Below are 26,155 nucleotides of genomic sequence, written 5' to 3'. Positions count from 1 at the left end.
ATTCTATCAGGAGTCATGTTTGTGTCTCATTCTTCTGGTCGTCTCTTTTTTTTTTTTTTTTTGAGACAGAGTCTCACTGTGTTGCCCGGGCTAGAGTGCCATGGCGTCATCCTCGCTCACAGCAACCTCAAACTCCTGGGCTCAGGTGATCCTCCTGCCTCAGCCTCCTGAGTAGCTGGGACTACAGGCATGCGCCACCATGCCTGGCTAATTTTTTCTATATATTTTTAGTTGTCCAATTAATTTCTTTCTATTTTTAGTAGAGACGGGGTCTCGCTCTTGCTCAGGCTGGTTTCGAACTCCTGAGCTCAAACAATCCACCCGCCTCGGCCTCCCAGAGAGCTAGGATTACAGGCGTGAGCCACCGCGCCAGGCCTCGTCTCTCCTTTTGTGATGTTGGCAATACCTAGACCCATGCGTGCCATGGTGAGACTCTGATTCTAGCACTTCCTCTTCGTTTACTAACTGCAGTATATCTGTAAAGTGAAACTTCTTCTCATCAACTAGTCTTTAATGGAGGACTAAGCAAAAGGTAAAGAAATGGAGGCTTCCAATGTAGAACTCCGTTAAATGTATGGCTGTACATCTTGGTGAGAGCCCAGGCCTTGGAGAGTTAACTCTGTTAACTTCTCAGGTGGTCTTGGGGACCAGTGGTGCAAGATGAGCTTGTCACTATTACTTCAGGACACATAGTGGGTTAGTTTAAGCAATTGTCAGATCTTTGGCTGGAAAAAGTACACTTCCCTGTGTTCCCTCTATGAGGGATAAGAATGGGGAGGTGAGGCCAGGCACAGCACTTTGGGAGGCCAAGGCGGGAGGATTGCTTGAAACCAGGAGTTCAAGACCAGCCTGGGCAACATGGTGTCTACAAAAAAGCTTTTTAAAATTAGCCAGGGATGGGCCAGGCACGGTAGCTCACGCCTGTAATCCCAGCACTCTGGGAGGCTGAGGTGGGAGGATTGCTCGAGGTCAGGAGTTTGAGACCAGCCTGAGCAAGAGCAAGATCCCCATCTCTACTAAAAATAGAAAAAATAAACTGGGCAACTAAAAATAGAAAAAATTAGCCGAGCATGGTGGTGCATGCCTGTAGTCGCAGCTACTCAGGAGGCTGAGACAGGAGGGTCGCTTGAGCCCAGGAGTTCAAGGCTGCAGTGAGCTGTGATTGTGCCATTGCTCTTTCATGGCCCGCTCTTCTTGAATTAGCCATGTCTTCCTCTGACAAATATAAACAAGATATATTTTTGTAACCCCAGATAAAGCATTTCTAGTGGTTTGACTACCATCTCTGTAGCTCTGGAATTCCACTTCCCATCATTACATATTTAGGAGGTATCTATACTGTATCATAAGCTTCCATTTTAGACATACCTATAAATATCTGTGGAATGAACTACAGATTGAGGAGAAAAAGAAAAAATTGTTCCTGTATAGAGACAATTGCAGCCTATTTGGAAAGGTGAGACAAAGTGGAGGCTATGTTGTCACAGTAGCAGCTACTCTGTAAATGATTATTTACACGTGAAGCAATTACTATACAGTTCCTTGTGGTATCCCTTCAAGAGATGATGTGAGAAAGAGATGGATTAAAGATAGAGCCATGTGAGGCTTTGAAGAAGGCAGCCTTTGAGCTGGACCTTGAAGGATGGGGAAGAGAATGTGATGGGTTTGTTGGTTGGAGAACAGCATGAGCAGAGTTCTAGAGGCAAGAGTGAGAATAGCTCAGGAAAAGCTGATGATTATGGGTAGTTACTCTGTGCCAAGCCTTGGACTGTGGGTAGAAATGCAGAATTATAGGTGACACCACATCTGTCCTCTTAGAACGTGATGAAGACCATATTTTCTGACACCAAAGAAAGGAAGACAGGGCCCAAGAAGGTAGCTTGCCATGTGACAGATTGTGGTGAAACCCCACCAGAACAGTGTGGCACCTGCTGTCAGGGCCCAGTGGACCACTGCATGGAATTGATTGCATTGGGAAGCCAAGTTCCTCTACGGTACCAAAGAACAGCTGGTCTGCTCACAGGAATCCTGAATCCCTATCCAGGAACCCAGAGGGCTCTTGGCTATAATGTTCCCTAATTTAAAGATGTACCATTGTCCTGGTATTGAGATATTTTCCCAGAGTTCTCACAGAATGGACAGTGATGAAAATCTGTTAGCCAACTTAAAAGCAAGACCAAGTATAGAGGATACCCAAACCAGTCTCCAATCCCAAATCATATCTGTACCATGATTTATTCTTGATAAAGCAGTTCATCCTTTTGGTTATTCCCCAAACATGGACAGAATATCAGCTAAGTGAAAGGCCCTATGGGGAGGCTACAGGAAGCAAAAAAGCACATCAGGCATAGTGGCCACAGATGTAGAGCTCCAGGCTGCTAGGGATAGGCCTTAGGAACATATACGGTTGTTCCCAGAAGTGCTTTTCTACTGGCTGGTGAAAGAGGAGTAATCCCAGGAGAGTGAGGGGGTATGCTATACAAATGGTTAATGAGCATGGGAGGAAAAGCCAACCTTCAGGAAGCATTTTACTCTTACAAATTGGCAAGGTTTTTTCTTTAATGAGAATATCCAATGCTGGGAGGATATGGTGAGTCAGAAACACGTTAAGTTCTGCCAGTGGAGGTATTAATTGTTACTGCATTTCTGGAAAGGAATTTGACATCAAGAACCTTGGTCTGTAGTTTTCTTTTTTTGTTGTGTCCTTTCCTGGTTTTGGTATTAAGGTACTATTGGCTTTGTAGAATGAGTTGGGGAGGATTCCTTCCTTCTCAATGTTATAAAATAGTTTTTCTGTAGTATAGGTACCAGTTCTTTGTAGGTTTGGTAAAATTCAGCTGTGAAACTCTCTGGTCTGGACTTTTTTTTGTTGGAAGATTTTTATTGCTGGTTCAATTTCATTACCTGATGTTGGTCTGTTCAGGAGTTCTATTTCTTCCTGATTGAGCCTAGGGAGGTTGTATGTTTCCAGGAATTTGTCCATTTCCTTAACTTTTTCAAGTTTTATGCGCATAGAGATCTTTATAATATTCAGAGATGATATTTTGTATTTCCATGGTATCAATTGTAATATCTCCTTTTTCATTTCTGATTGACCTTATTAGGGTCCTTTCTTTTCTGTCGCTGGTTAATCTAGCGAGAAGCCTGTCAATTTTATCTTTTCAAAGAACTAACTTTTTGTTTCATTAATCTTCTGTATAATTCTTTCATTATCAATTTCATTTAGTTCTACTCTGACCTTAGTTATTTCTTTTCTTCTGGATTTGGAATTGGTTTGCTCTTCCTTTTCCAATTCCTTGAGACGACTCATTAGATTGTTGGTTGATTTGTGATCTCTCTGTCTTTTGGACATCGGCATTTAAGGCTATGAATTTTCCTCTTAGGACTGCTTTTGCAGAATCCCAGAGATTTTGGTGACCTGTGTCCGCTTTGTCATTTAGTTCGAAGAATCTTTTGATTTCTATATTAATTTCCTCCTTGACCCAATAATTGTTCAGCAGTAGGTTGTTTAATTTACATGACTTTGTGTAGAGTTGAGTGTTTCTGTTGGAATTGATTTCTAATTTTATTCCACTGTGGTCTGAGAAGAGACATGGTATAATTTCTATTATTTTTTAATTTGTTGAGACATGTTTTGTGGCCTAGGATGTGATCAATCTTAGAGAATGTTCTGTGAACTGATGAGAAGAATGTATTAATATATTCAGTAATTTGGGGGTAGAATGTTCTATAAATGTCTGTAGGCCCATTTGTTCTAAAGTCCTGTTTAAGTCCATTGTTTCTTGTTTATTTTCTGTTTGGAGGATCTGTCCCATTGTCAGTGGGGTGTTGAAGTCCTCAGCTATTATAATGCTGCTGTTTATCCTTTTGTTTAGATCTAGTAGGGTTTGCTTTGTGAATCTGGACATACGTGTTAGGTACATAGATATTTAGGATTGTTATGTCTTCTTGTTGAATTGTTCCCTTCGCCATTATATAATAACCATCTTTGTCTTTCTTTTGTTGATTTGAAGTCTATGTTATCTAATAAGAGAACTGCTACACCAGCTTTCTTTTGGTTTCCATTTGCATGGAATGTTGTTTTCTATCCCTTCGCCTTGAGTCTGAATGAATCTTCGTGGGTTAGATACATTTTCTGGAGACAGTAGATACTTGGTTTATATTTTTTTATCCATTCAGCCATTCTGTGTCTCCCTAGTGGGGAATTCAAGCCATTCACATTTATTGAAAAAAACTGATAAATGTAGTGGATTTCTGTTCATCCTGTTGGGTAGAACTTTATTGCTTTGTTTTACCTCTTGAGCCATTGTAGTATCTGGGCTCTGAACTTTAGCTTTTGGATGGTTTTACACTGGTGGGTGTCTATTGTGATGATCAGTGTATAATGCAGATCTGAGTACTTCTGCAGGGCAGGTCTGGTCTTGACAAATTCCCTCAGCTTTTGCTTGTCTGAGAAAGTCTTTATTTATCTCTCCTGTAAGAAACCCAGTTTTGCAGGATACACAATTTTAGGCCAGCCATTATTCTGTTTGAGAAGATTGAGAATGGGACCTCAATCCCTTCTGACTTGTAAGGTCTCAGTTGAGAAGTCTGCAGTTAGTCTGATGGGTTTTCCTTTGTAAGTTACCTGATGCCTTCACCTTACAGTTCATGGAAGAAAGCTAGCACTCTGGTCATCTCCGTCCCCCTCTCCAGAAGGCAGCCCACCCAGAATGTCCAGACTCTGGGGTCCCACAGGTCCTCCGGGACCCACCAGCCTCTTGTGGCTCCTGCATTCTGGGCCAGAGTTGGGAAATGTTTGTGTGGGAACGAGTGACATGAAATCTGAGGGGCTGAGGCCTCCTGGGGAGGACAAAGGTGCACGGTGGGTAGAGAAGCAATACAGCGCCTGCCGTCTGAGCTTGGGTCTACGGTGATAGGAAATGATCCCAAGGGCACTGGCCGCCTGGTGCTTCGTCCTCACCAAGCTCCCAGTTCACTGGTGGCAGCAGCTTCTGTTCTTGTGAGGGTAGAAGAGCTCTCCAGCAGCTCGGGAGCCCACTAACTGCCAGAGATGTCAGGGAGGGAGAAATAAGCTGCTCTACCGACCCTTCTCACTGGACTCCAAGCCTTTTGGGGGTTGATCTTGGCCAATATCCTGCTCCTTCGTGTTCTGCTCCTAATTTTGGAGGCTTTCTTCCCATGCTCAAGGACTCAGGAGCCTGCTTAAATCGTCATCGTGGCTGCTCTGCTGGCTGCTCTCTCTGCGGGTCATCAATTTACTTCACAGATCACTTGAGTCTTGATAGATGTCTGGTATATGTCCAGTGGCTTGTCTCTCCTGGGTGCCTTATTAACAACAGAAGTTTATTTCTCGTGGTTCTGGAGGCTAAGAAGTCCAGGATTAAGGCACTGGCAGATTCAGTGTCTGGTGAGGCCCTACTTCCTGGCTCATAGGTGTCTGTCTTTTCGCCGTGTTCTCACATGGCAGAAGGGCAAGTTTTGCTTTATTGGCATCACAAACCCTAAAACTGTCTAGTCTGAATCTTTGGGTAACTAAACTTCTGGAGATCTTGCCTGAAGGAGTCATCAGAGTTGCAAAGACCTATATAGTCACCTGCCACATAATGAAGTTTCCGTCAATGACAGAGCACATATACAACAGTGGTCCCCTGAGATTATAATACCGTATTTTTACTGTGCCTTTTCTGTGTTTGGATATATTCAGACACAAAAATATTAATACTTCCCATTGTGTTACAGTTGCCTACAATATTCAGTATGTAGGCATGCTATACGGGTTTGTAGCCTGGGAGCAGTAGGCTATACCATATGGCCTAGGTGTGCCGCCTATACCATCTAGGTTTGTATAAGGACACTATTGACGTTCCCACAATGATGGAATTACCTGATGACATACTTCTCAGAATATATCCCCATCCTTAAGCAACACATGACAATATTCACAAGGATATTCATTGCTGCCGTGTTTATATTTAATAGTAGTGAAAAACTGAAAGTAATCTGAATGCTCAATATTAGGAATATGGTTAGGTTTATGTGGGATATTATAGAATAGATTATCATGTGATCTTTTTTTGCATTTCCCATCTTTTTTGGGAATATTATTATAACATGGATTAAGCAGGAATAAAAATCATGTATGTGTGTGTATATATGGCTGAGGGGAAAATGCATTGATAAGAACTGGAAGTAAGTATGTTATTCCAGGTTTCTCTGGGCAAGGAGTTGACAGGTAAGATTTTAATGTGGAACAGAAGGGACATTTCAGGGGAGCCTTGATGTTGGTTTTGGACCTGGAAAGATGGGAGAAGAACTCTATGGGCCATGCATAGACAGGGTCTTCATGAGAAGGCCTGTGTATGTGGGAAACAGTGGTCTGGTCTGGCTGGAGGCAGGGTCAGAAGTGAAGAGCAGAGTCAGGTGCAGTGGCTAAAGCCTGTAATTCTAGAAAAGCAGGGCCAGGTTAGATCAAGGCCTCTTTTAAGCACTTTGGGAGGTGATTCTGACCTTGAACTGACTAAGATAGGGGCTTACAGAGAGAGAGCAAAACCTCAAACACAGAGAAGATTATAAAGGTAGCATGGGTTTGGCCCTGACAACACCCCCTCTTTCTGAGGCAGTGATTCCTTCATGTCCTTCTCAGGTTCAGATTCAGAACAAGAAAGTGGACATCTCTAAAGTCTCCTCCAAATGTGGGTCCAAGGCTAACATCAAGCACAAGCCTGGTAAGTGGTGCCTCTCTTGCCCAACCGGGACTCCCAGGGTGGGTAGTCCTGCTGTGGGCCAGCTACACAGCCCTCTGGCTAGGGACGGTTTCATCCATGTACCTTTATCATTCCCACCCGAGATACTGCAGTGGAAAGCAGTGGAAACAGCACAGTCCTCAGTCCTTGTCAGAGAGAGGACGTTAACTTCTCAGTGGAGGAGGAACAGTTTGTAAAGGCTGCCATATGCACAGGTACTCTTGAGCACCTGGCATGGGCATGGCACTGTTGGCCTAGACCTGAGGGAAATGTATGCTCTAGGCTGAGGACCTGGGTCAGCCTCCCAGACTGAGTATTCCAGGAGCTAATACTGAAGGAGCTCTGTAGAGAGCAGTGGTGGAGACTCGCCTGTCAGACAGATTAAGGAGCAAAGAGTGTTCCCAGCAGTGAAGTATGAGCCACTAGCCCTGGCAAGAGAGTGGGAGGCATTCAGTACTGCTGCTTAGGCCCACGGACACAGAGCTTGCAACTGCAGCAATGCAGTTTCCTTCAAGCAACACAGTTGACCCAGTGTCCCCGTAAAGGCCTCTGAACAGAGCGTGGGCTCTTGCCTTGGCCAGCACCCTCGCAGCCTCGTGTGTCTTGGTCCCTGGGTCTACAGCAGTTTGGAGGTGGGCAGTATTGCTGCAGCAGCAGGCACACTGGCTGGCAGATAAGGCATCTTGGTAGGGCAGCCACCATGGGCGAGTTAAGGTGAAGGCAAAGAAAACTCCCTTCTCAACAACTGATCCAGTTTAGAATGTGCTCTATTTAAAAAGATGGAAACAGTTTGATCCTTAACTAACCATCACTTTTTTCTTTTATCTGGAAAATCTACTCTTGTGAGATACCTCCTTTCCTACTGACAATGAGTCAGTTAGGGTCTAGTTTTGCCAGGGCTAGAACTCTGGTGCGTAGGAAACCTGAAGACTTCAGCCAGAAGCTGGGCGCTGAGCTCTGCAATATGAGCTGAGAGGAAGGTGGAAGAACAAGAGAAGGACTCAAAGGAAGCCACACTGCTGGGCCTTGAGCGGGGCTGGTGCCCAGTGAGCTCTGAACCCCACCCTTGTGTACAGGTCACCTTCTGTCCCTCCCCCAGCCGAGGCTGCTAGACTGGGCCTGACCTGGTCTGTGACTGCCCTTTCTCAGCTCACAGTCCTGGGGCCATCCTCTCCCTTCTACCTGTCCTTCTTTCCACTACAGCATGGTTCTGCTAAGGGGCTCAATTTTTACAACCTGTCCCTGTCAGTCACTTTTTGGTGGTGCCTTTCGGCAAGTCACTTCTCTTTTCCAGCATCAGTTTTAGCAGCTGTGAAACAAGGGTCAGGACCCTGATAGGACGTTCCTGAGACTTCACTTCAGTAAGGCTGTGCCTCAGAAACACTAGGAACATGACCTGGGTAGCTGGAGGGGTCGTCACACTACCGAGAGAATCAAAGGCAGCTGCTCATCTTGGCACCTTTGGAGGGTTCTCCCTAGAAGCTGTGCTCTGCGCCCCGGTCCCACCCAAGCCTGGTGTGCAGCTGCTTGCCGCCAGCTGGGGTGATGGCGAGAATGGCTGTCCTTCTCTATAGAGGTATTCCCACTGACTAGATGGAGAGGTTGTCTCAGCCTCACTTTAGTAAGAGAAGCCCCGTTTGGACAAGCTTATTCACGGTTCCTCATTTGCCCTCACAGCCACCAGGAGCAGATCACATTTTGCACACGTCACCAGTCCTTGGCCAAGCTCAAGTTTCTATTCCAGACTCCTGGCTTTGCCTGCTGGGATATTTCTCTGCCACGCTTAAGTGACCAGTTCCTTTTTGGTTCCAGGTGGAGGAGATGTCAAGATTGAAAGTCAGAAATTGAACTTCAAGGAAAAGGCCCAGGCGAAGGTGGGATCCCTCGATAATGTGGGCCACCTACCTGCAGGAGGTGCCGTGAAGGTAGCAAGTGGGTCACCAGGGAGACACAGCTGGGAAGGGTGGGGACTATGCAGCTAGGGTCAATGTCCTGGCAGGTAGGCGCCTGTCACCGCCCCTCAGTCTCTTCAGGAGTCATGTATTCACCCACACCATTGCTGTTTTCCCATCGTCCATCATCAGACCTGAGTGAGACAGGAGAGGTGTAGAGGCCCCAGCCCAGCCACCTCTCACCTGTCAGCTGGAGGTGGTGGCCTGCCTTTCTTACTGAGCCCATCTCAGCCATTTTTAGAGGGACTGTGGGCTGGGGCACAGGTCATCACAGGCAAGCTCTCCCCAGCTGTCTCATGGAGGAGGGGAATGTGGGTTCCTGTGCCTTGTCAGGCTCCATTCCTGGCCTGGGCACAGGATAGCACATTTTCAACTGCCAGTGACAGCAGGCTGCCTCTGCAGGGCCTGCACATGGCCTGCCCCATCCGGGGCTCCAGGAGAGAGTTCAAGAGGCAGAGCTTCCCATCCTCCAACCGGCTGGGCCTCTCCTCCCTTCCCTCTCTCCCCTTTCCTCCCTTCCTCCTTCACAGTACTGTGGATCCCTCTGTGTGCCAAGATGCTGTCTGTCCTCTGTTCATGTCATCGGTGGGTGGGGGGGACCCACGGGAGCAGCATCTTGCAGGCTTCCAAGCATAAGGGTAGCTACAGCTGCTCAGGGCCTCTGCTCCTGCCTCTGCTTGCCCAGTGCTGGTCACTCCCCGTCCCTTTGTCCCACCCTCTCTCGGTGCTTTGATTCAAGCCCCAGTTAGTTTCTGTGACCATTTGGGGGGTCCTAGCTGTCACAGGCTCTCGGTTTGTGTCCCCCACAACTTGTGAGGATGCCGTTCTTCATTCTGTTCTGAATCATGTCTATTTCAGTGGGGCATTAACTCAGCTTTAGTCTCTTGTCCAAGGCCACACAGCAAACGAGTGCGAACCAGTATTCTCACCTGGGCTCTTCTTTTTTCTTTTTTTTTTTTTTTAACATTTTTTTTTATTGCTCGTTGCATATAGCTGCACTCTCAGGCCCCCACTGCTCAACACCTGGGCCTTTCTGTATTCTTGCCTTTATTCACATTATCTCCCTTTATTATTTCTAGAATTATATTTCTAATACAGAGGCTTGTTTCTTTCACTGCTCTGCTTAAAAACCACTGTGGAGTCTCCCTTATCACTTTTTGGGCATTCAGGGACACAGGCTTTCCAGCTCACGTGTGGCCTCCCGCTGTCACTCTCTCTTTACTACTTTACTCACACTGAGTGTTCAGTGTCCCCAAATTGTCCTCCTCCTGTGAAGCCCTCCAGGCCCTCAAAGTCTCCCTGGGTCATACCTCCTAGACACCTCCTTCCTGCCTCCCCTGGGCCCCAGAACAGTGCCCAGCACAGAAGAGGCCTCAGTATCTGTGGTATGTGACCAGACAGAGGAATGGGCAGGGACACCGCGTGAGTTACTGACCCTTGTCTGAGCACATGCTGTGCCGGGACTGAGAAGTGGCAGGCTATACCCCTCGGGGACCCTCCTAACTAGCCTGTGGCCCTGCTGCTTCCTGAGCGGGTCTGGGCCCACCACCTGAAGGTTGCTCTTCAGGCTCGTTGCTGACTCTTTTTTCTCACAGCTACTTTTTATTTGGTACCAGCCTTGTTGAGAGGCCTGGTACCTCTCCCCTCAGAGATGCTTCACAAAGCCTTGCGTGTCACAGTGGGGCTCTAAGAGTGTCACTAGCCCATCGCTCCCGATCCTCAGAAGTTGGTCTCACAGGTGGGGTGGGAGCAGGGGCTGGGGGCCGTGTGGTCCAGATTCTCCAAGCGACTGCACATTGAGCCAATGGGTGCTGGGACAGCAAGGGTGGGGGCTGCGTGTGAAACCCACCACCATCACCCCATTCCACTCCCTCCCCGACTGACCCTGCACTGTCTCCCCCGCTGTTTCATTGTAGACTGAGGGCGGTGGCAGCGAGGCCCCTCCGTGTCCGGGCCCCCCCGCTGGGGAGGAGCTGGCCATCTCTGAGGCAGCGCCTGAAGCTGGCGCCCCTACTTCAGCCAGTGGCCTCAGTGGCCACACCACCCTGTCAGGGGGTGGTGACCAAAGGGAGGCCCAGACCTTGGACAGCCAGATCCAGGAGACAAGTAAGTGGCTGGGCTCCGCCTAAGGGCCAGCCAGGGGCCCTGCCACTGGCTGCAAATTGAAACTCCTTTGTATTTTGCCTAGAGTGTGGCCTAAATTTTAACAAAGTAACCTTTTATTTTCCAGGCATCTAATGATGACATTCTGGTCTCGTCTTCCGTCTCCCCTGTGTTCCCCCTCTTGTCTCTCCTGTTACCCTCTCCCTTCCTTCCTCCCTCCCGTGTCACTGCAGATTGAGACCTACAGGCTGACGTTCCGGGCAAATGCCAGGGCCCGCACCGACCACGGGGCTGACATTGTCTCCCGCCCCCCCCACTTCCCTGGTGGCCCCAGCTCAGGCTCCCGGGCCCTGGGCTCCCTCTCCCGGGCTGTCTACTAGACCTGTGAGCGCTCAGGCTCTGGGCAGCCCGCTGGGCCTCCTTCCCTCCTGCTCGCTTGCCCAGGGCAGTCACAGCCCTGCCCCCACACCACCTTTCAGTCCCTGCCCCAGGCCCAGCTCCCTGCTTGCTCTTGTCCCTTCACTGCACCACTGCTGGAGGAGCTAGGGAGGGAATGGGGTGGGTGGGGCTAAGGTGGGGTCTGGAGGGCAGAATTAGGATTCCAACCTCCTTTGTTTGGTTTTTTTGGACCAAACCCAAAAGAAACCGACATGCCTTCCCTCCTCCCTGGATCTACCTGGAGGGAAGAGTGGAGGTGTATTCCAAGTGATGACTGGATGCTGACCCTGTTCCCTAGAGCCTGCTAAGCCACCTCCTCTCCCTTTGACCCCACAATGGCACCCAGGTGGTTTCGGGCCCCTCTTACTGCCCTGCCCCAAGTTAGTCAGGGGTCGGTTCTGCCTGGCCCCGCTGCTTACCATACCTACCTAGCTGCTGTTATATTTTTCTTTTTCTTATTTTATCCTTTTATTTTCTAATAACCTATAAACTGGTGGAATAGTTTTGCAGGTTGAAGCCATGTCTAAATGAAAGTCCTCAGTAGGTGTTAAGGGAAACAGGGAGGGGAGATCCTTAAGCCTCCACCCAGGAGGACATCAGGCTTTGGGAGCTGCCCTTTGGGCAGCTTGGGGCCCTGGAGATGGTATCGGCAGGGAAGCGAGGTGCGGCGGCTGTGGCTGGTGAGCGGGTCAGGCACACTATGGGCTGGTCAGACTGCGGACTGGTGGTTTTGGCATTTTGTGTGTATGCTGCTTTTCATTTCTAACCAAGAGGCTGGTTTGGGCATCTCTGTTTGTCTCATTCCCTGGGATCTGGTGGTCAGCCCCGGGATACAAGGCCAGGGCCTGAGAAACAGGAAAGGGCCATGGAAGCCCAAAATCCTTCTGGCCTGCACCTGCAGCCTAGGACACTCAAGCCCTTGCTTGTGTCCAGGGGAGCCTGAGATGTCCAGAACTCATGTGGATAGTGGGGAATCAAGTCTGGAAATTTAAAAATAAAAGACATGAGACTGAGGCCACCCCGATTCCCGCATAGCCTGACTAGAGAGGGGAGGGAGGAGAGGTGAGGCCAGCCTGTGGATGGGGTCCCAGCTAGGCCTGGTCTTGGGATGGCTGCAATGATGAGAAATCCTGGGAATTGTATTGACACAAAGATTCTTATTGCACTTGTATTTTTTTGTATTAAAGTTTGCATGGTTTCTAATAAAGGATTAAAACATAAGTTTGTAGTGAAATGGCCTGGGAGTTTCCAAGGACTTCTCCTCTGGAGAGGCATTTGCTGCAGTGCAGATTTGCCTCTGAGGAGGCTGCCTCAGACTTGGCCCCTCAGACCCTCCTCCCAATTTCTGCCCCTCTGTTCCTGGCATGCCTTGGAGCTGAAGGTAAGGGTCTTGCCTTAGGTTCAGATTTGATCCCCATGTACAGGGAGGGCATCCCTGGGCCTGACAGATCCTCCCTTTCTGAGGTAGCAGTTAACCTAGGGACGTTGGATACCGTATTCCCAACTCCCCCAGCACATACCAAGAAACTGAAGAGGCCTCATGGGAAAAGCGCTGCCTGAGCCAGGGGGACCAGCTTTCTTCCTGAGAGCGTCTGCAGCATGCTTCAACTGTGCCAGGGACATTAGGGCACCAGTGTTTTGTCAGCAGGAGGAAGAGGCAAGATGAAACTGGGGAGAAGGAAGCAACAGGGGTTGGGTAGCAAGGAGATACAGCTGGGGTGATGGCCCTGCTGCCCTCCCTTGTGTTGATCTTGGGGTCATGAGGATGCTGAGATTGCCAGCAGGCTCTGAGTCCTTTTTCACTCCTTTGGCCAACAGTAGCGGGAGGAGGCAACCCAAGTGGGAAGCTCTCTAGGTGGGCAGCAGGCATGGTCAGTGTTCTTAGAGGTTGTCTGGTCACAGCTCCTTTGAGGGAACGCACAAGCCAGAGAACCAGAGAAAGCTGGCCTGAGAGGTGGGGACCAGAGGCCCCTATGTGATGTACCACTCTGCAGCCACTTGGGTGCGGGACAGTTCTGTACTTCCCAACTTGCTTATGGCACAGCCATTTGTCAGTGACTTGTAACAATTTAATTTTAAGAGTAAATAAAGCTGCCTGATGTCCCATAACAACACAGGCTCTGCACTTCTTCTGTAGCCTTGATTTGTCTCTACTGCTAACATCTATGGTCCCTGCCTCCGCCCGCACCCCCCTCCTCCACCCCTTCCCCGCCAGGACTGGTGTGCTGTTTGCAGTCTTGATGACCTAAGCACTCAGCCCTCTCAGCTGTGAACTTGTGGCTATGGCCAAAGGAAAGTACCACTGTGCTTGTGGCAAGGGCTGCCACACAACCCAAGGCCTCGGTGGCCTATGGAATTCTATTCTCCTGGGAAGGGGCTGCTCAACACTTGCTGTCCAAACCTACAAGAACAGAGACAGCTCTGACAGGCTCCCAAGGGGGTGGGCACCTACAGGAGCAGCTGTGCCTAAAGACTGGGCTGGCCCAAGCAGTTCAAGCTAGTTAACAGCACTGGTGGTTCAAACCACCACTCTTGGGGTGGGGGTGCTCTAACCCTCTCCCCCTGCAAAACTTGGGGCCACAGGCAGCCCTGTCCCCAACGAGCATCTTAGTCTCTCCCATCTATACCTTCCTTTTTCTTCCTCTTGGTTTGGGGACCTGTGGCCCAGAGTGCTGAGGCCCTGAGAGAGGAGCCCCTAGTGGATAGCAATGCTCACAAGGGATAAATAGAACTTTATTTTAAATAAACATTTGCACTCTGTACATAGCCCCAGCAGAAGCAGGGCTCAGTCGTCAGCTGTCTTGCGCACGTCAAAGCTGCCACAGGGTCCTCTCAGCAGCTCTGCCAGCAGTGCAAGCAGCTGCCCGTGCTCCTGCTGCACGCTGGGGGGAAGTGCAGCCAGCTCGCTGCGCAGGCTCCGCTCCACCATGCGGCCCAGGGCCCGACGCAGCTCCCTCAGCAGCCGCACTGTGCGTGAGTCGCCCTCCAGCCGCAGCAGGTCACTGTCACTCAGGGAGATGGTGGCCCGGCGCCCATCATCTGGGGGAACAGAAAAGACGGTGAGGAGCCTAGATGAGGCCACCCTGAGCAGCAGGACACAGAGCAGTGGGGGTAGAAGGCCTGCAGGTACCCACCACGGATGTGCACATCCCCGTCCGTCAGAAGCAGCACAGCTAGTGGGTGCACCTGGGAGGAATCCCGGACGAAGACGCTGCCATTGGACTTGACCGCCATGAAATACGTCAGCCATCGGCTCCGTAACCGCGTGGCCTCCCTAGGGAATACAGAGCCAAGTGAGGCCACCCTTCTGGCCCTTCCCAGCTACCCAATCCAGTCCTGCCTGCCCCCCACCTGTTAATGGTCGACTTGTGCAGCAGGATGTTGCCTGATTTGGTCCTGTATGTGACACTGTTGGGCTTGAACTTCCCCTGCCGGGTGACCTTGCCCTGCCTCACCTGCAGGAATGGAGAAAAAGGTGAGTGAGGCTGAGCAAGGAGCTGGGTACAAGGAAGGAGGCTGGGACCTGGTCAACTCCTACTCCCTCCTGGAGGCAGCACCTGGATGAGGTTGGGATAGAGACCAGCCATCAACACGCCCTTCACCAGCTCCTCTTCTTCACTGTACTCATTGCACTGGGCAGAGGCCAGAGTGCAGTCTGAGGGTTTGCCCACCAGGAAAGCCTCATAAATGTTCTCAGAGAACTGCTTGATGAGTCCTGGGAAGGCAAAGTGCACAGTAAACCTGGGGCCCCCTGGCCACAACACTGGCAGGGGTGACAGGCAGCCAATATGGGCAGAACGACATAAGGGGCTCAGGAGGAGACCAGGTGTGGGTGGCAGCTGACCGTGGATGAAGCGCAGGCTGGGCGCATACAGCAGGTTTTCCTCTAGGTAGTTCTCCCGGGAGCTGCGGTCCTGCCAACGCAGCACCTCCTCCCAGCCAGCTACAGCCCGCACGAAGGCCAGGTGGTCACTGCCACTGTCATGGCTCAACAGTGCCTTTACCTGGGAAAAGAAGGTACCCAGGTCACAGGGGAGGGGCCAGAGGAGGCCCTTTAGGACAGTGTATGATGGAGGGTCGGAAAGGAGAGCCAGAGGGCTACGGGAAGGGACTAGATCTAACCTTGTCCACCTCCGCCCGGTTCTGCAAGCTGCTGCTGAACGGGTCCCGGGTGAGGCAGGAAACGACCACCAGCAGCGGGTGCAGGCAACGGAAGATGGCAGCCAACACTATGGCCTTGGCCAGCCGGGGGTCGGTGGAGATGTGGGCCAGGCGCTGCCCCAGGGTGGTCAGGTACTCCCGCTGGTCCAGTACCCCTGCAACAGCTCAGCTGTCAGCCGCAACCTTGAGAGCCACTCCCCAGCCCAGCCCAGCCCAGCCCGGCCCCCACTCACCGATCTCCTGGAGCAAGATCACGGCCTCATCTACTGCCTTGATGTTTGGACTGTCCACAGCCTTGGAGAGGAACTCCACTGCCTACAAGAACAAGCCAGAGCCCGCCATGAGCCTGCTTCCCACCAGTCTGTTCCCTAGGCCTGGCCCTGCCCTGCCCTGCCCCTGCCGCACCGTCTTCTCAGGCATGTGGATTTTGGCTTGCAGCACCAGGTTCTCAAGGGGCGTGCGCAGGATCTCTGGCACTTGGAAAGGGACCATTTTCTCCAGCCGGCTTCGTGGGAATAAATGGTAGGCAAAGCCTGACTGGCAGCGGCCCGCCCGGCCCCGGCGCTGGATCACATTTGCTCTTGACACCCACACCGTCTCCAGGCAGGACACCTGGGAGAGGGTACAGGTGAGCAGCAACACAGACGTCACAGGCCTTCCTCAGTGTTTCCCCACATCTCAAATAACCCTTCACCAGCCACCAGCCAACCCCCAACCAAAACAGGGACACTGAGACCCTACAAGTATGGCCTTCTTGGGACACACAAAGCAGGTCTAAGGCAGATCTGGGCTGGGGCCACCTTGGTCTTCAGGTCGTAGCGTTCCTCCTTGTGCAGACCGCTGTCCACTACGTGCACAATGTCATTGACCGTGATGGAGGTCTCAGCAATATTGGTGGCCAAGACAATCTTGCGCACCCCAATTGGAGGCTGCTGGAATATGGCCTTCTGGTCCATCATGGGGATGTTGGAGTGCACTGGTGGGCAGCAAGACACACTGGTTATGTGCGCTGCTTCCACCAAAACCACCCCCTGGGAGGAAGGCAGGGCAAGAATTTTGACCCCATTTCGATGAAACTGAGGCCCAGATAAATAACATGTCCAATGAAAAGTAGTGAAGCTTGGTCAAAAACCTGGGCCCCCTGAGTCCCAGTGGGGTCAGTCCCCAGGACAGAGGGCAAGACTCATTTCTGGGGATGCATCATTCCTTATACCCGGGCTCTCACCTGGCAGGATGAGGTACTTGCTCTCGTGTATGCCCAGGGCCTCCTGGAGGCGTTGCTGCACTCCTTTGATCTCCTGCCAACCAGGCAGGAAGCACAGGATCCCACCTGTAAAGGGGCCCTGCAGGCATGAGCCAATGCTCCTGCACGTGGGGGTCAGGGTGGGCACGGGGCCGAGGGGGAAGCACCCACCTGGTTCCCCATGGGCATCGATGTGCAGAACCAGATCAGTCACGAGGTCCAAATCCAGTGCACATTCATCCTCAGACTGGGGTGGGGGAGAGAGGCCACAGTCACAGCACAGGGTAAGAGGTCGTGCATAGGACACAGCCACCGTGACTCAGTGAGACGGAGCCACTTGACATGTCAACTCCAATCCTCACATACTTGCCACGCAGGCGTGATTATTCCCCCGTTTCTATCAAGGAAACTGAGGCCACCAAGCCACAGGGACAGGGAGGAGGGGAATCCACAGAGGAAAGGCCAGAGCCCTGGGTGGAATGGGGCGGGAGCATCCCTCACCTCATGGTGCCGGTGCCGGTGTGGGTATTGGTGCTTGCCCAGCTTGGCCAGGATGTCCTCCAAGTAGTGCTCCTTGACAGGGTACATGAAGCCAGGCACCTTGATGACCGGGCAGCCACCAAAGTAGCGGGAGAAGCGCTCATTATCCCCCGTGGCACTCATGAGCACCAGCCGCAGGGCTGGGTTGAGCCGCTGCAGGCCCTTGAGCAGAATCAGCAGGAAGTCTGTGTTCACGTCCCGCTCATGTACCTCGTCCACGATGACGTGGCTCACGCCCTCCAGGCTGGGGTTGCTCTGCAGCTTCCGCAGCAGGATACCCACAGTGCAGAAGAGCAGGGCCCCACCTCGGGCAGGGGGCTTGCTTTCCAACCGCACCTGGAAGCCCACGTTCCGGCGCAAGGAAGGGCCCAGTTCATGGCTGACCCGCTGTGCCACAGACACAGCCGAGATGCGGCGAGGTTGGGTGATGATCACATTGCAGCGGGCACCGCGGCCCTCGGTCACATAGCGCTCCAGGAGCAGCTGGGGGATGCGTGTGGTCTTCCCACAGCCTGTGTCCCCAGAAATGACCACCACCGGGTGCTGCTCAATGGCACTGAGAATGGTATCCCGATGTGGGTCCACAGGTAGCTGAGGAACCTCCTGCCAGACGGGCCCTCGCCGCCGCCACAGCTCTAACAGGCTCTGGCTCAGACGCACCTCCTCTGCTTCTGACAGGGGCATGTAGGGCTTGCCTGTGATAGGGTCACTCAGGGGCCCTGAGTCCTTGCCCAAGGGCAAGATGTCATCGCTTTGCAGCCGGAGCTCTGGGGAGGTCCATGAACTGTCGACGGGGTACTGGGGGGCGGGGAGGCAAGCAAAATAGTGAAAGAGAAATACCATCTTCCTCATTCACGTACAACCAGCCCCTCCACAGGATTCACCTGCGTCAGATGTTATGGCCCAACCTGCTGGGCAGAGGACTCAGTCCGTGACTGCCCTGGGACCCTCGTGTGCAAGACTGGGCTGCTCAGGACAGGGGGATCCCAGGCTCCATCCTCAGTAGGGAAAATGGGGAGTTACTAGTGCCTGTCGCAGGTGGAGGCCATCAGTCTAGAGAAGATGGAGACAGACTATGGGGTTTGGGGCAGGGCAGGGAAAGATGTTGGCGGGGCCCTCTTACATGATTCAAGAAGGTCTCTATCTTGCGCAGGATGGGCTCAGGCACCTGGATGGTACATGGTCGGCGCTGGGTCTCACCCAGCTCTCGCAAGGAGGCCAGGTTGTACATGGCATGGGTAAGCGGCTCATTGTTCCTGTCCACCAGGCCCAGGCTCTGCCGAGGGGACATGTATGGCTCAGTCTATGCTCTGGTCTCCCCAGGAACTGGCCTAGACAGGCTCAGGAGCTCCAAGAGAGAACTTGTGCAGAGCAGACTCTTTTTTCTACAAGATTTTGGTTTTTGGTGGACATGGTGAAGGAAGGAATAATTAGGAACTGGGAAAATGTAAATCTCGACAAAATAATTTTTTTAAATAAACTAGTTAAAATTAATTCAAGAAAAGCTAAACCTGATGTGTTAGAGCAGAAGAGCTCTAACAGGGGTGGTGCCCCTTATGAGAAACCTCACCCTGTGCAGCTGGAGTCCCCAACAATACCCAATAGGGCCAATCTCACCGCCACAAATTCCCAGCATGTACGTCTGAGACCAGCTGGGCCAGGCCCTCAGTGACACACTATACAGACGCCCTCTGCCTTTGCTGCCTCACCAAAGCCTCCCAACCCTGATCCTTCAGGTAGACTGCCACCCCACTTCCTGGTCTCTGCATGGCACCTGTCCCATCTATGACCTCATCATATATAGATGGACATACAATTTCCTGTAAATGTCTATTAATGCAACTTGATAAATTTAAAACAAGCCACTGGAATGAAAACACTATCTTCCCTACGTGCCTAAGCTACCTCACTAGAGATAAAACAAGGTATTCCAATGCCTCAGGCAAATGGGTAAAACCATAGTCACTTTTGGCTATAGTCTTGTGTCACCTGTAATGTCTGGACCCTGTTGACCCACGACAGCCCAGATCAAACACTCCCACCTTAAAGAAGTCTCTCCTCCAAAAGGAACCAATCCCCTTCTTCTGGATTTGCTAGCCCCACGAGCTATAAAGGAGAGGGACCTAGTCCCTGTACCAAGGGAGGTGCCAACACAGCCTCCCTGCTGGGGGAACAGGCTCCCCGCCACCAACCCCCAGGACTTCATGGGTTTTCCCTGGCAGCCTGACATGTGCCACCCAGCTTCTCTCTCAACACTGCTGCCAACTGGAAGCTGGCCTGGCCTCTCCCACGCTAAGATGCTTCTGATCATCGGTGCTTGTACATTAAGCTAAAATTCAGAACTCAAAGTTCTACCTATCAGTCCTACTTCTGCCCTCCTGGGCCATAGGCAGTGTTATCCATTCCCTCTTCTCTCTCACCACTTGCCTATCCTGCCTTCCTCTTCTTTCTCCAGGTTCTGTTACCTCTCACCATAAGCTATGTCTAAAATGTGGTTCCCTTGGGCCAGGTGCCGTGGCTCACACCTGTAATCCTAGCACTCTGCGAGGCCAAGGCGAGAGGATCTCTTGAGCTCAGGAGTCCGAGACTAGCCTGAGCAAGAGCATGACCCCGTCTCTACTAAAAATAGAAAAATTAGCCAGGCATCATGGTATGCACCTGTAGTCCCACCTACTTGGGAGGATGAGGCAGGAGGATCATTTGAGCCCAGGAGTTTGAGGTTGCTGTGAGCTAGGATGATGCCACTGCACTCTACCCAGGGTGACAGAGACTGTCTCAAAAAATTAAAATAAAATGTGGTTCCCAGAGCCAAATGCATCAAAGGTACACCTCCCCAGTCAGAGTAAAGCAGGGCCTATTTCTCTCTGTTCTGCACACAAAACCCTCACTGACCTGGGTTCAGACTACTAACTTCTCAGGCAGTCAGGCACAATGCTAAGCCCCACTACTATGGCATCAGCTAACTCCAGAGTCTCTTCAAGCAAACTGCCAGATGTTGTTCACTTTGATGTTGACTGCTTCCTCAGTCTTCATCCCACATACAAGCCATATTACTCATATTGGCCACAAAGCCCAAGCTATCAGAATCTTTCTGGGCACCAGGTCTGCGTCTCAACACAGGCACCACCCCTCTTAGCTTTATGCCATTCAGAATGACAAGCAAGTCTCCTTCTGGCTTTACCCAGGTTCTGGCCAACACTGTTGAAAAGGCTGAGCCCACAGGCAAAGCACCTACAAGAGGACTCTGGAGAATTCATGGGAACAGTAGCCACAGAGCCTAATAACAAGGCTTGGACGCCAGATAATTTTACCCAGGCCAAAGGCCTGATGTGGTAGGTTTCATTTCCTAGAAAAGCGGACCAATTTGCCACAGGTAGAGGGGAGCTCCAAGACATCTTCATGCATCATACTAGGGATCCCCCAGACTCACCTTCAGTTTCTTGCAGGCTAAGGCTGCCGCCTTATTCTCAGCTTCTGCTTTGCGGCGCCCTTTGGCCACAAAGGTCATAGGACAGGGCCAGAGCAGAGTGAGTGTAGACAGCTTGGTCTTGGTGCCCACCGTGTGGAACTGCATGAGGTTCTATGTGGAAGGCAAGGGAGATGGTTATGAAAAGGCAGGGAAGGAAAAGAGACTTGTGGCATTTTCAAAATGTCAGAGAATCCAGAGATGGAATCAACCACCATCTCCCCAGGTGCCAAGCATAAGCCACACTAGAAGTGCTGCTCTACAGCCAGAAGCAGGGCCCATGGGGCTGGGCACCCTAGTCTAAGCTTGCTTCTCCTGCCGTACCTCGAATTCCACAGCAGACGATGGTGTCTGAGCTATGGCACTACCTGCCCTCCTATTTCCCTGTCCTCTCAGCACCTTCACAGCAGCTGTGGTTGAAGCTGTCAGCATAAGCTAAAACCAGGCACATCCTCAGGGAGCTTCTGGACAGAAGTTCTGTGTTAATTAACCAAAGCCCCTTAGCCTGGCAGCAACAAAGAAATTCATACCTCAGCAAGACAGCCACCCACACCTCTAACCTGCTCCCCACTGACAACCCACCACCCTGAACAGACATGAGTCTTCCACTCCTGCAGTCCCCAGCCCCCTCCCTGTGCTCCTGCAGCTGGACTCCTGTGCTGTTCTCTACTGCTTCACTATCTAGGAACCCGGAGCTCCCCCAGTTCCCCTAGATGTGGGCTGGGTAAACAAGCCCCCTCTGTTCTCCCAGGCCCGTCTTTGGGGAACACCAGACACGACTGAACAAGCTCCCCACCCACACACTTCTAGAAGACCCAACTCACCTTAGCTGTGGAGGATGACGTTGCAATCTGAATCACCTTGGCCAGAAGGTTCTTGGGAAGTGGAAACTGGGTCAGAGCCCTAATAGCACTGTCATCATCTGTCATTTCAAAGGAACCCCCCCTGAGAGGACCAAAAGTTTAGGTGAAAAAGTTGTCTTTCTTCCCAGGCCAATTAATTTCCCCTGAAGCTGTGAGTCACAGGGGCTAGGACACTGCAACCAGGAGGCATGAAACAGATGGGAAACTGGGCACCTTTGCTCTGCCTGTGATCCTCTTGCAGACACCGCCTAACGCTCCCTCAGTTCCCCCACACAGATAAAAGAGCAGAAGGAAGGAGCTCTATGCTGTTTTGCAAAAGCCCAGCCACACAGTGCAAGACCATGGCTGGCCATCCCCCAAGGATGGGCAGACACATCAATGAGTGATAGGGCACACAAGCTAAAATTTGGGCAGGTGCCCTCCCATCTCAGAGAAGGCTAGCAGAGAACATCTACACATCCCCACATTGAGATGCGGCCAGCCTCCTGCATCCCCCAGCCCCCAGCTATACCTTGAGTCCCTGAGTTGGGTATGGGAGTCCTGCTGGGTCATGGACAGGAAGTCGGTAACATCTATGGTCCCCTCTTCTAGCTCTTCCTCCTCATCCTCCTCTTCCTCCCGGCCCAAAGAGCGGGATAGGCCCCCAGGTCCCCCTGGCCGAATGCTCTCAGGATTCAGCTGCCGCCAGGAAGTAGGGGGCATGGCAGGTTCCGGGCGCCACCAGCTGTCAGCCGGGGAGCCAAAGCGATCAGCTAGCACTCGGTACTTGGCTGCATCAAACAGTTCGTTCCGGGGACCCAGCAGACCCCAGCCCTGGCAGGGGAAAAGGAACGTTGTAAGGATCCATAACATCTTCACACCTCAGTCTACCTGGGCCGTGTCCAGCTATACCATAAGTCACTTATATCATAGAGCCATAATTTTTCATCTGTCTACCTACTTCAAGCCCAAGTCCAGAACCAGGCATAGAGAAAACACTTAAAAATGCCTAGCTCTGGCTGGGCATGGCGCCTTACACCTATAATTCCAGTACTTTGGGAGGCTGAAGCAGGAAGATTGCTTGAGGCCAGGAGTTTGAGACCAGCCTGGGCAACATAGTGAGACCCCATCTCTACCAAAAAAAAAAAAAAACAATTAGCCAGGTGTGGTGGCCCACACCTATAGTCCCAGCTCTTCAGAGGCTGAGGCAGGAGGATCGCTTGAGCCAGGAGTCTGAGGTTGCTGTGAGCTGTGAATGATGCTACTGTACTCCAGCCCAGATGACAAAGCAAGACATTATCTCAAAAACAAACAAAAAATGCCTAACTATGATAGAAGAAAACGATAAGGTAAATTTTTATACCTACTTAGACAAAAAATCCCATATGGCAACAAGTGAGCAGAAGATACATTCTCACAGTGATCTAGGAAGCTTCAGTAAACATAACAATTAGAAAATATATAGCCCATACCATAAAACAGATGTAACTTCTGATGTAAAAATCCTATGCTGGGAATACATTCTACAGAAATAATTTGAAATGTTAAAGCCATTATACAAAAATATTATTTAAAGTGTTTCATTCTTTTATACAGAAAATACCAACTAAAACATTTCCTCAGTCTCTAGCATGTACAAAGTAACATGCTGGCCACCTGAGCATCATCAGGATAGACAAAACCTGGTCCCTGCCCTTAAGAAGCTCAGAATCTAAGAGGCAGAATGGAAATGCAGATGACAGGGGTCTAAGGAACAAAGAAATACGTGAGAAGCAGAACAGGGAGCAGACTACGAATAAAGCACGGGTTTAAGAAGTTACACTTGGCAGTGGTAAAGGTGACAAAGCCTGAGGGGCAGCAAGAAAATGAAATTGTCAAATGGATTTCTGACATTAGGGTCATGTGATAGTGGACCACAGGAGCCACAGGCCAGGAACCTCTCAACTGTGAGGTTTCAGTCCAGTCAGACTCATGACAAGCTGAGGAGTGACCACAGCCTTCCCAAGACTCTTTCCTTAGGTTTCTGAAATAATTATATGTAATTTTTAAAAATTCTATTCACAACAGCAACAAAAACCATAATCTACCTAAGATGAACTTAAGAAAGGTACAGACTTGTATTTTTTTTCTTAAAGTACAAAACTTGGCAAAAGGATATAAATCCAGGGAGACCTATGTTCCTGGATGGGAGAACATTTACGTGTGGGGAGGCAAAAGCCTCCTGAATTAACCCATAATTTGAACATAATTCCAATCAAAGTCTAGATAGGTTTCTTAGGCATTTGACAAAATTGATTCTAAAGTTCATCGAGAAAAACAGATGTGTAAGAACAGGAGGATTCTGTGACAGAACAGAACAGGGCAGCAGCATGCCACACAGACACCTGCAAACACATGGGGTGGGGCAGCACCAGTGCCATTCCAGGTCTCAGCCGCCAGGCTTCTGCCTCACAGGCTTCACTTCTGACAAGGAAGCATCTGGTTAGACAGAAAACCAATCCAAGCCTCCCTGCCCTGGGGCTTCCCTAGCAGGTCAGCCTTGACAATCACTCTTCCCACCCTCACAGGCTCCCTGCTGTTCCTGCTGAATGCCCTGCTTGCCCCTCGGAACTTTACATACAATGAATGCTAGCTAGCTACTATTCTCTTCGACCAGCTGCTCTCCAAGAGCCCCTTTTACTGGCTCAGGTTTCTCCAATCTCTTTAATACCCCTTGAAGAAACCCCCTCCACTGCTGCTACTGGCATTCTCTTTTGTCTCTAGTCTTGTCAATACTACTGCTGTCAATGACCTTTCCTAAAACTTGGCAGTGTCAGTCTATCAATTACTACCAGTCAGTAGCCCACAGGATCAAATCAGAAGTCCCACCTGTGACATCTAAGGCCCTGGTGTTCTGGCTTCTGCCTGTCTATTCCATGGCCCAGCACAAAGACCCATGCTCACACTCCTCACAGCTGATCATATACACCCTGGCTTCATGCCTCTGTGGCCTATGTCTTGAGTTTCTGCCCCATCCCTGGTCCCTGGCAAGGATCATTCTTCAAGAATAAGCCTATTCTCTTCAGGAAGCTGAGGTGTGTTTATTTCCTTATGTAGACAACAGCCCTGTGGGCTGTGGCTGCTCTTGGAGCACTCTCAGTTACCTCTTGCCAGCACCACACACTAAGCAAGCATAAGGGTAATGCTTACCAAATGCATCTAGTCTGGGGAAAAGAGAAAAGCTGAAAAACTATGGGTACAGGTATTAGGGAATAAAAGGCTGAGTTCCAGAATAAAGAACTCCTAAAAAAAAAAAAAAAAAAAAAAAAAACCTCCTATAACCACAATGAGTTATCACCTCACACCAATTAGGATAGCTATTATCATAAAAATACAAAAAATACGAGTACAGGTCCCACTTAAAAAAAATAAAATAAAAAACAAAAACTAACAAGCATTACCAAGGATGTGGAGAAACTGGAACTCTTTTGCATATTGGTAGGAAAGTAAAATAATGCACCCATTGTGGAAAACAGTTTGGGTGGTTCCTAAAAAAACAAATGTACAATTACTATATGACTCCAGCAATTCTACTTCTGGGCATTTTACCCAAAGGAATTGAAAGCAGGGTCTCAAAGAAATGTTTGCACACCCATGTTCATGGCAGCATTATTCACAACTGCTAAAACGTGGAAGCACCCAGCTGTCCACTGGCTGATGAATGGATAAGCAAAACGTGGTATATACATACAATGGAATATTAATTCAGCCTTAGAAGGAAAACTCTGACACACACTACAACATGCATGAAACTTTGGGACATTATGCCAAGTGAAATTAGCCAGTCACAAAAGGACAAATATTGTATGATTCCACTTACATGAGCTATCTACAGCAGTCAAATTCTCATAAGAGACAGAAAGCAGAATGGTGGCTGCCAGGGGAGGGGAGGGGAGATGGGGAATTGTATTTCAATGGGTACAGAGTTTCACTTTTGCAGAATGAAAAAGTTCTAGAGACTGGTTGTACAACAATGTGAATGCAGTTACAGTACTGACCTGTACACTTTAAAATCATTAAGATGGTCAATTTTATATTATGTATATTTTACAATTAAAAAAAAAGAGACTATGAGCATGGACGAAAAATAGGGAAAGGGATGGGGTTACCATGAATGAGATAATGGCTTGCTTCGGACAGGCTGGGTTTAAAGTGCCTTTAAACATCCAGGCAGAGAAGGATTTCCCAACTTCAGCACTATTTACTGTTTTGGAGCAGATAATTTTGCTGTAGAGGGCCGTCCTGTGCATTGCAGGATAGTTAGAAGCATTCCTGGCCTCTATCTCCTAGTTGCCAGTAGCACTTCTCCAGTTGTAGCCACTAAAAATGTCTCTGGACATTGTTAAATGTCCTGTGGCTACTCTCACCACTTCTTTTCAACATAGTACTAGAAGTACCAGCAAGAGCAATCAGATAAGGAAAAAAAATAAATAAATAAAAGGCATCCAAATTGGAAAAGAAGAAGTAAAGTTAGCCTTGTTTGCAGGTGACATGATCTTATATATAGAAAACACTAGGGCCGGGCGCGGTGGCTCACGCCTGTAATCCTAGCATTCTGGGAGGCTGAGGCGGGCGGATTGTTTGAGCTCAGGAGTTCAAGACCAGCCTGAACAAGAGCGAGACCC

The 26,155-nt window shown here is 50.2% G+C and overlaps 2 protein-coding genes across 9 annotated transcripts in view; one reads left to right on the top strand and one right to left on the bottom strand.

Annotated features, from left to right (window-relative positions):
• Positions 1 to 12,460, top strand: part of MAP4 (microtubule-associated protein 4) — a 251,453-nt gene extending 238,993 nt beyond the window's left edge. For 5 of the 6 annotated variants that reach the window (XM_012662867.1, XM_012662792.1, XM_012662942.1 and 2 more), the window contains 4 exons: positions 6,647 to 6,728; positions 8,559 to 8,671; positions 10,615 to 10,804; positions 10,929 to 12,460. In XM_012662867.1, the coding sequence (XP_012518321.1) occupies positions 6,647 to 6,728; positions 8,559 to 8,671; positions 10,615 to 10,804; positions 10,929 to 10,936 (393 nt within the window). In that variant the 3' untranslated portion in view covers positions 10,937 to 12,460. The remainder of the gene's footprint in view (positions 1 to 6,646; positions 6,729 to 8,558; positions 8,672 to 10,614; positions 10,805 to 10,928) is intronic. The other variant, XM_012662717.1, reaches the window with a different exon arrangement.
• Positions 12,461 to 13,951: 1,491 nt separating this feature from the next.
• DHX30 (DEAH (Asp-Glu-Ala-His) box helicase 30) overlaps positions 13,952 to 26,155 on the bottom strand; it is a 44,636-nt gene continuing 32,432 nt past the window's right edge. For all 3 annotated transcript variants that reach the window (XM_012662453.1, XM_012662376.1, XM_012662523.1), the window contains 16 exons: positions 22,024 to 22,325; positions 21,474 to 21,594; positions 20,614 to 20,763; positions 18,307 to 18,459; positions 17,145 to 17,981; positions 16,815 to 16,890; positions 16,626 to 16,730; positions 16,201 to 16,376; positions 15,806 to 16,012; positions 15,634 to 15,715; positions 15,362 to 15,555; positions 15,084 to 15,243; positions 14,797 to 14,954; positions 14,591 to 14,694; positions 14,374 to 14,513; positions 13,952 to 14,278 (listed from right to left, as the gene is read on the bottom strand). In XM_012662453.1, coding sequence (XP_012517907.1) covers positions 14,025 to 14,278; positions 14,374 to 14,513; positions 14,591 to 14,694; positions 14,797 to 14,954; positions 15,084 to 15,243; positions 15,362 to 15,555; positions 15,634 to 15,715; positions 15,806 to 16,012; positions 16,201 to 16,376; positions 16,626 to 16,730; positions 16,815 to 16,890; positions 17,145 to 17,981; positions 18,307 to 18,459; positions 20,614 to 20,763; positions 21,474 to 21,594; positions 22,024 to 22,325 — 3,219 coding nt within the window. In that variant the 3' untranslated portion in view covers positions 13,952 to 14,024. The remainder of the gene's footprint in view (positions 14,279 to 14,373; positions 14,514 to 14,590; positions 14,695 to 14,796; positions 14,955 to 15,083; positions 15,244 to 15,361; positions 15,556 to 15,633; positions 15,716 to 15,805; positions 16,013 to 16,200; positions 16,377 to 16,625; positions 16,731 to 16,814; positions 16,891 to 17,144; positions 17,982 to 18,306; positions 18,460 to 20,613; positions 20,764 to 21,473; positions 21,595 to 22,023; positions 22,326 to 26,155) is intronic.

This window comes from Propithecus coquereli, unplaced genomic scaffold, assembly GCF_000956105.1.
Source record: "Propithecus coquereli isolate 6110/MARCELLA unplaced genomic scaffold, Pcoq_1.0 Scaffold1, whole genome shotgun sequence".
Classification (NCBI taxonomy): Eukaryota; Metazoa; Chordata; class Mammalia; order Primates; family Indriidae; genus Propithecus; species Propithecus coquereli.
This window is presented reverse-complemented; position numbering and strand designations above follow the sequence as displayed.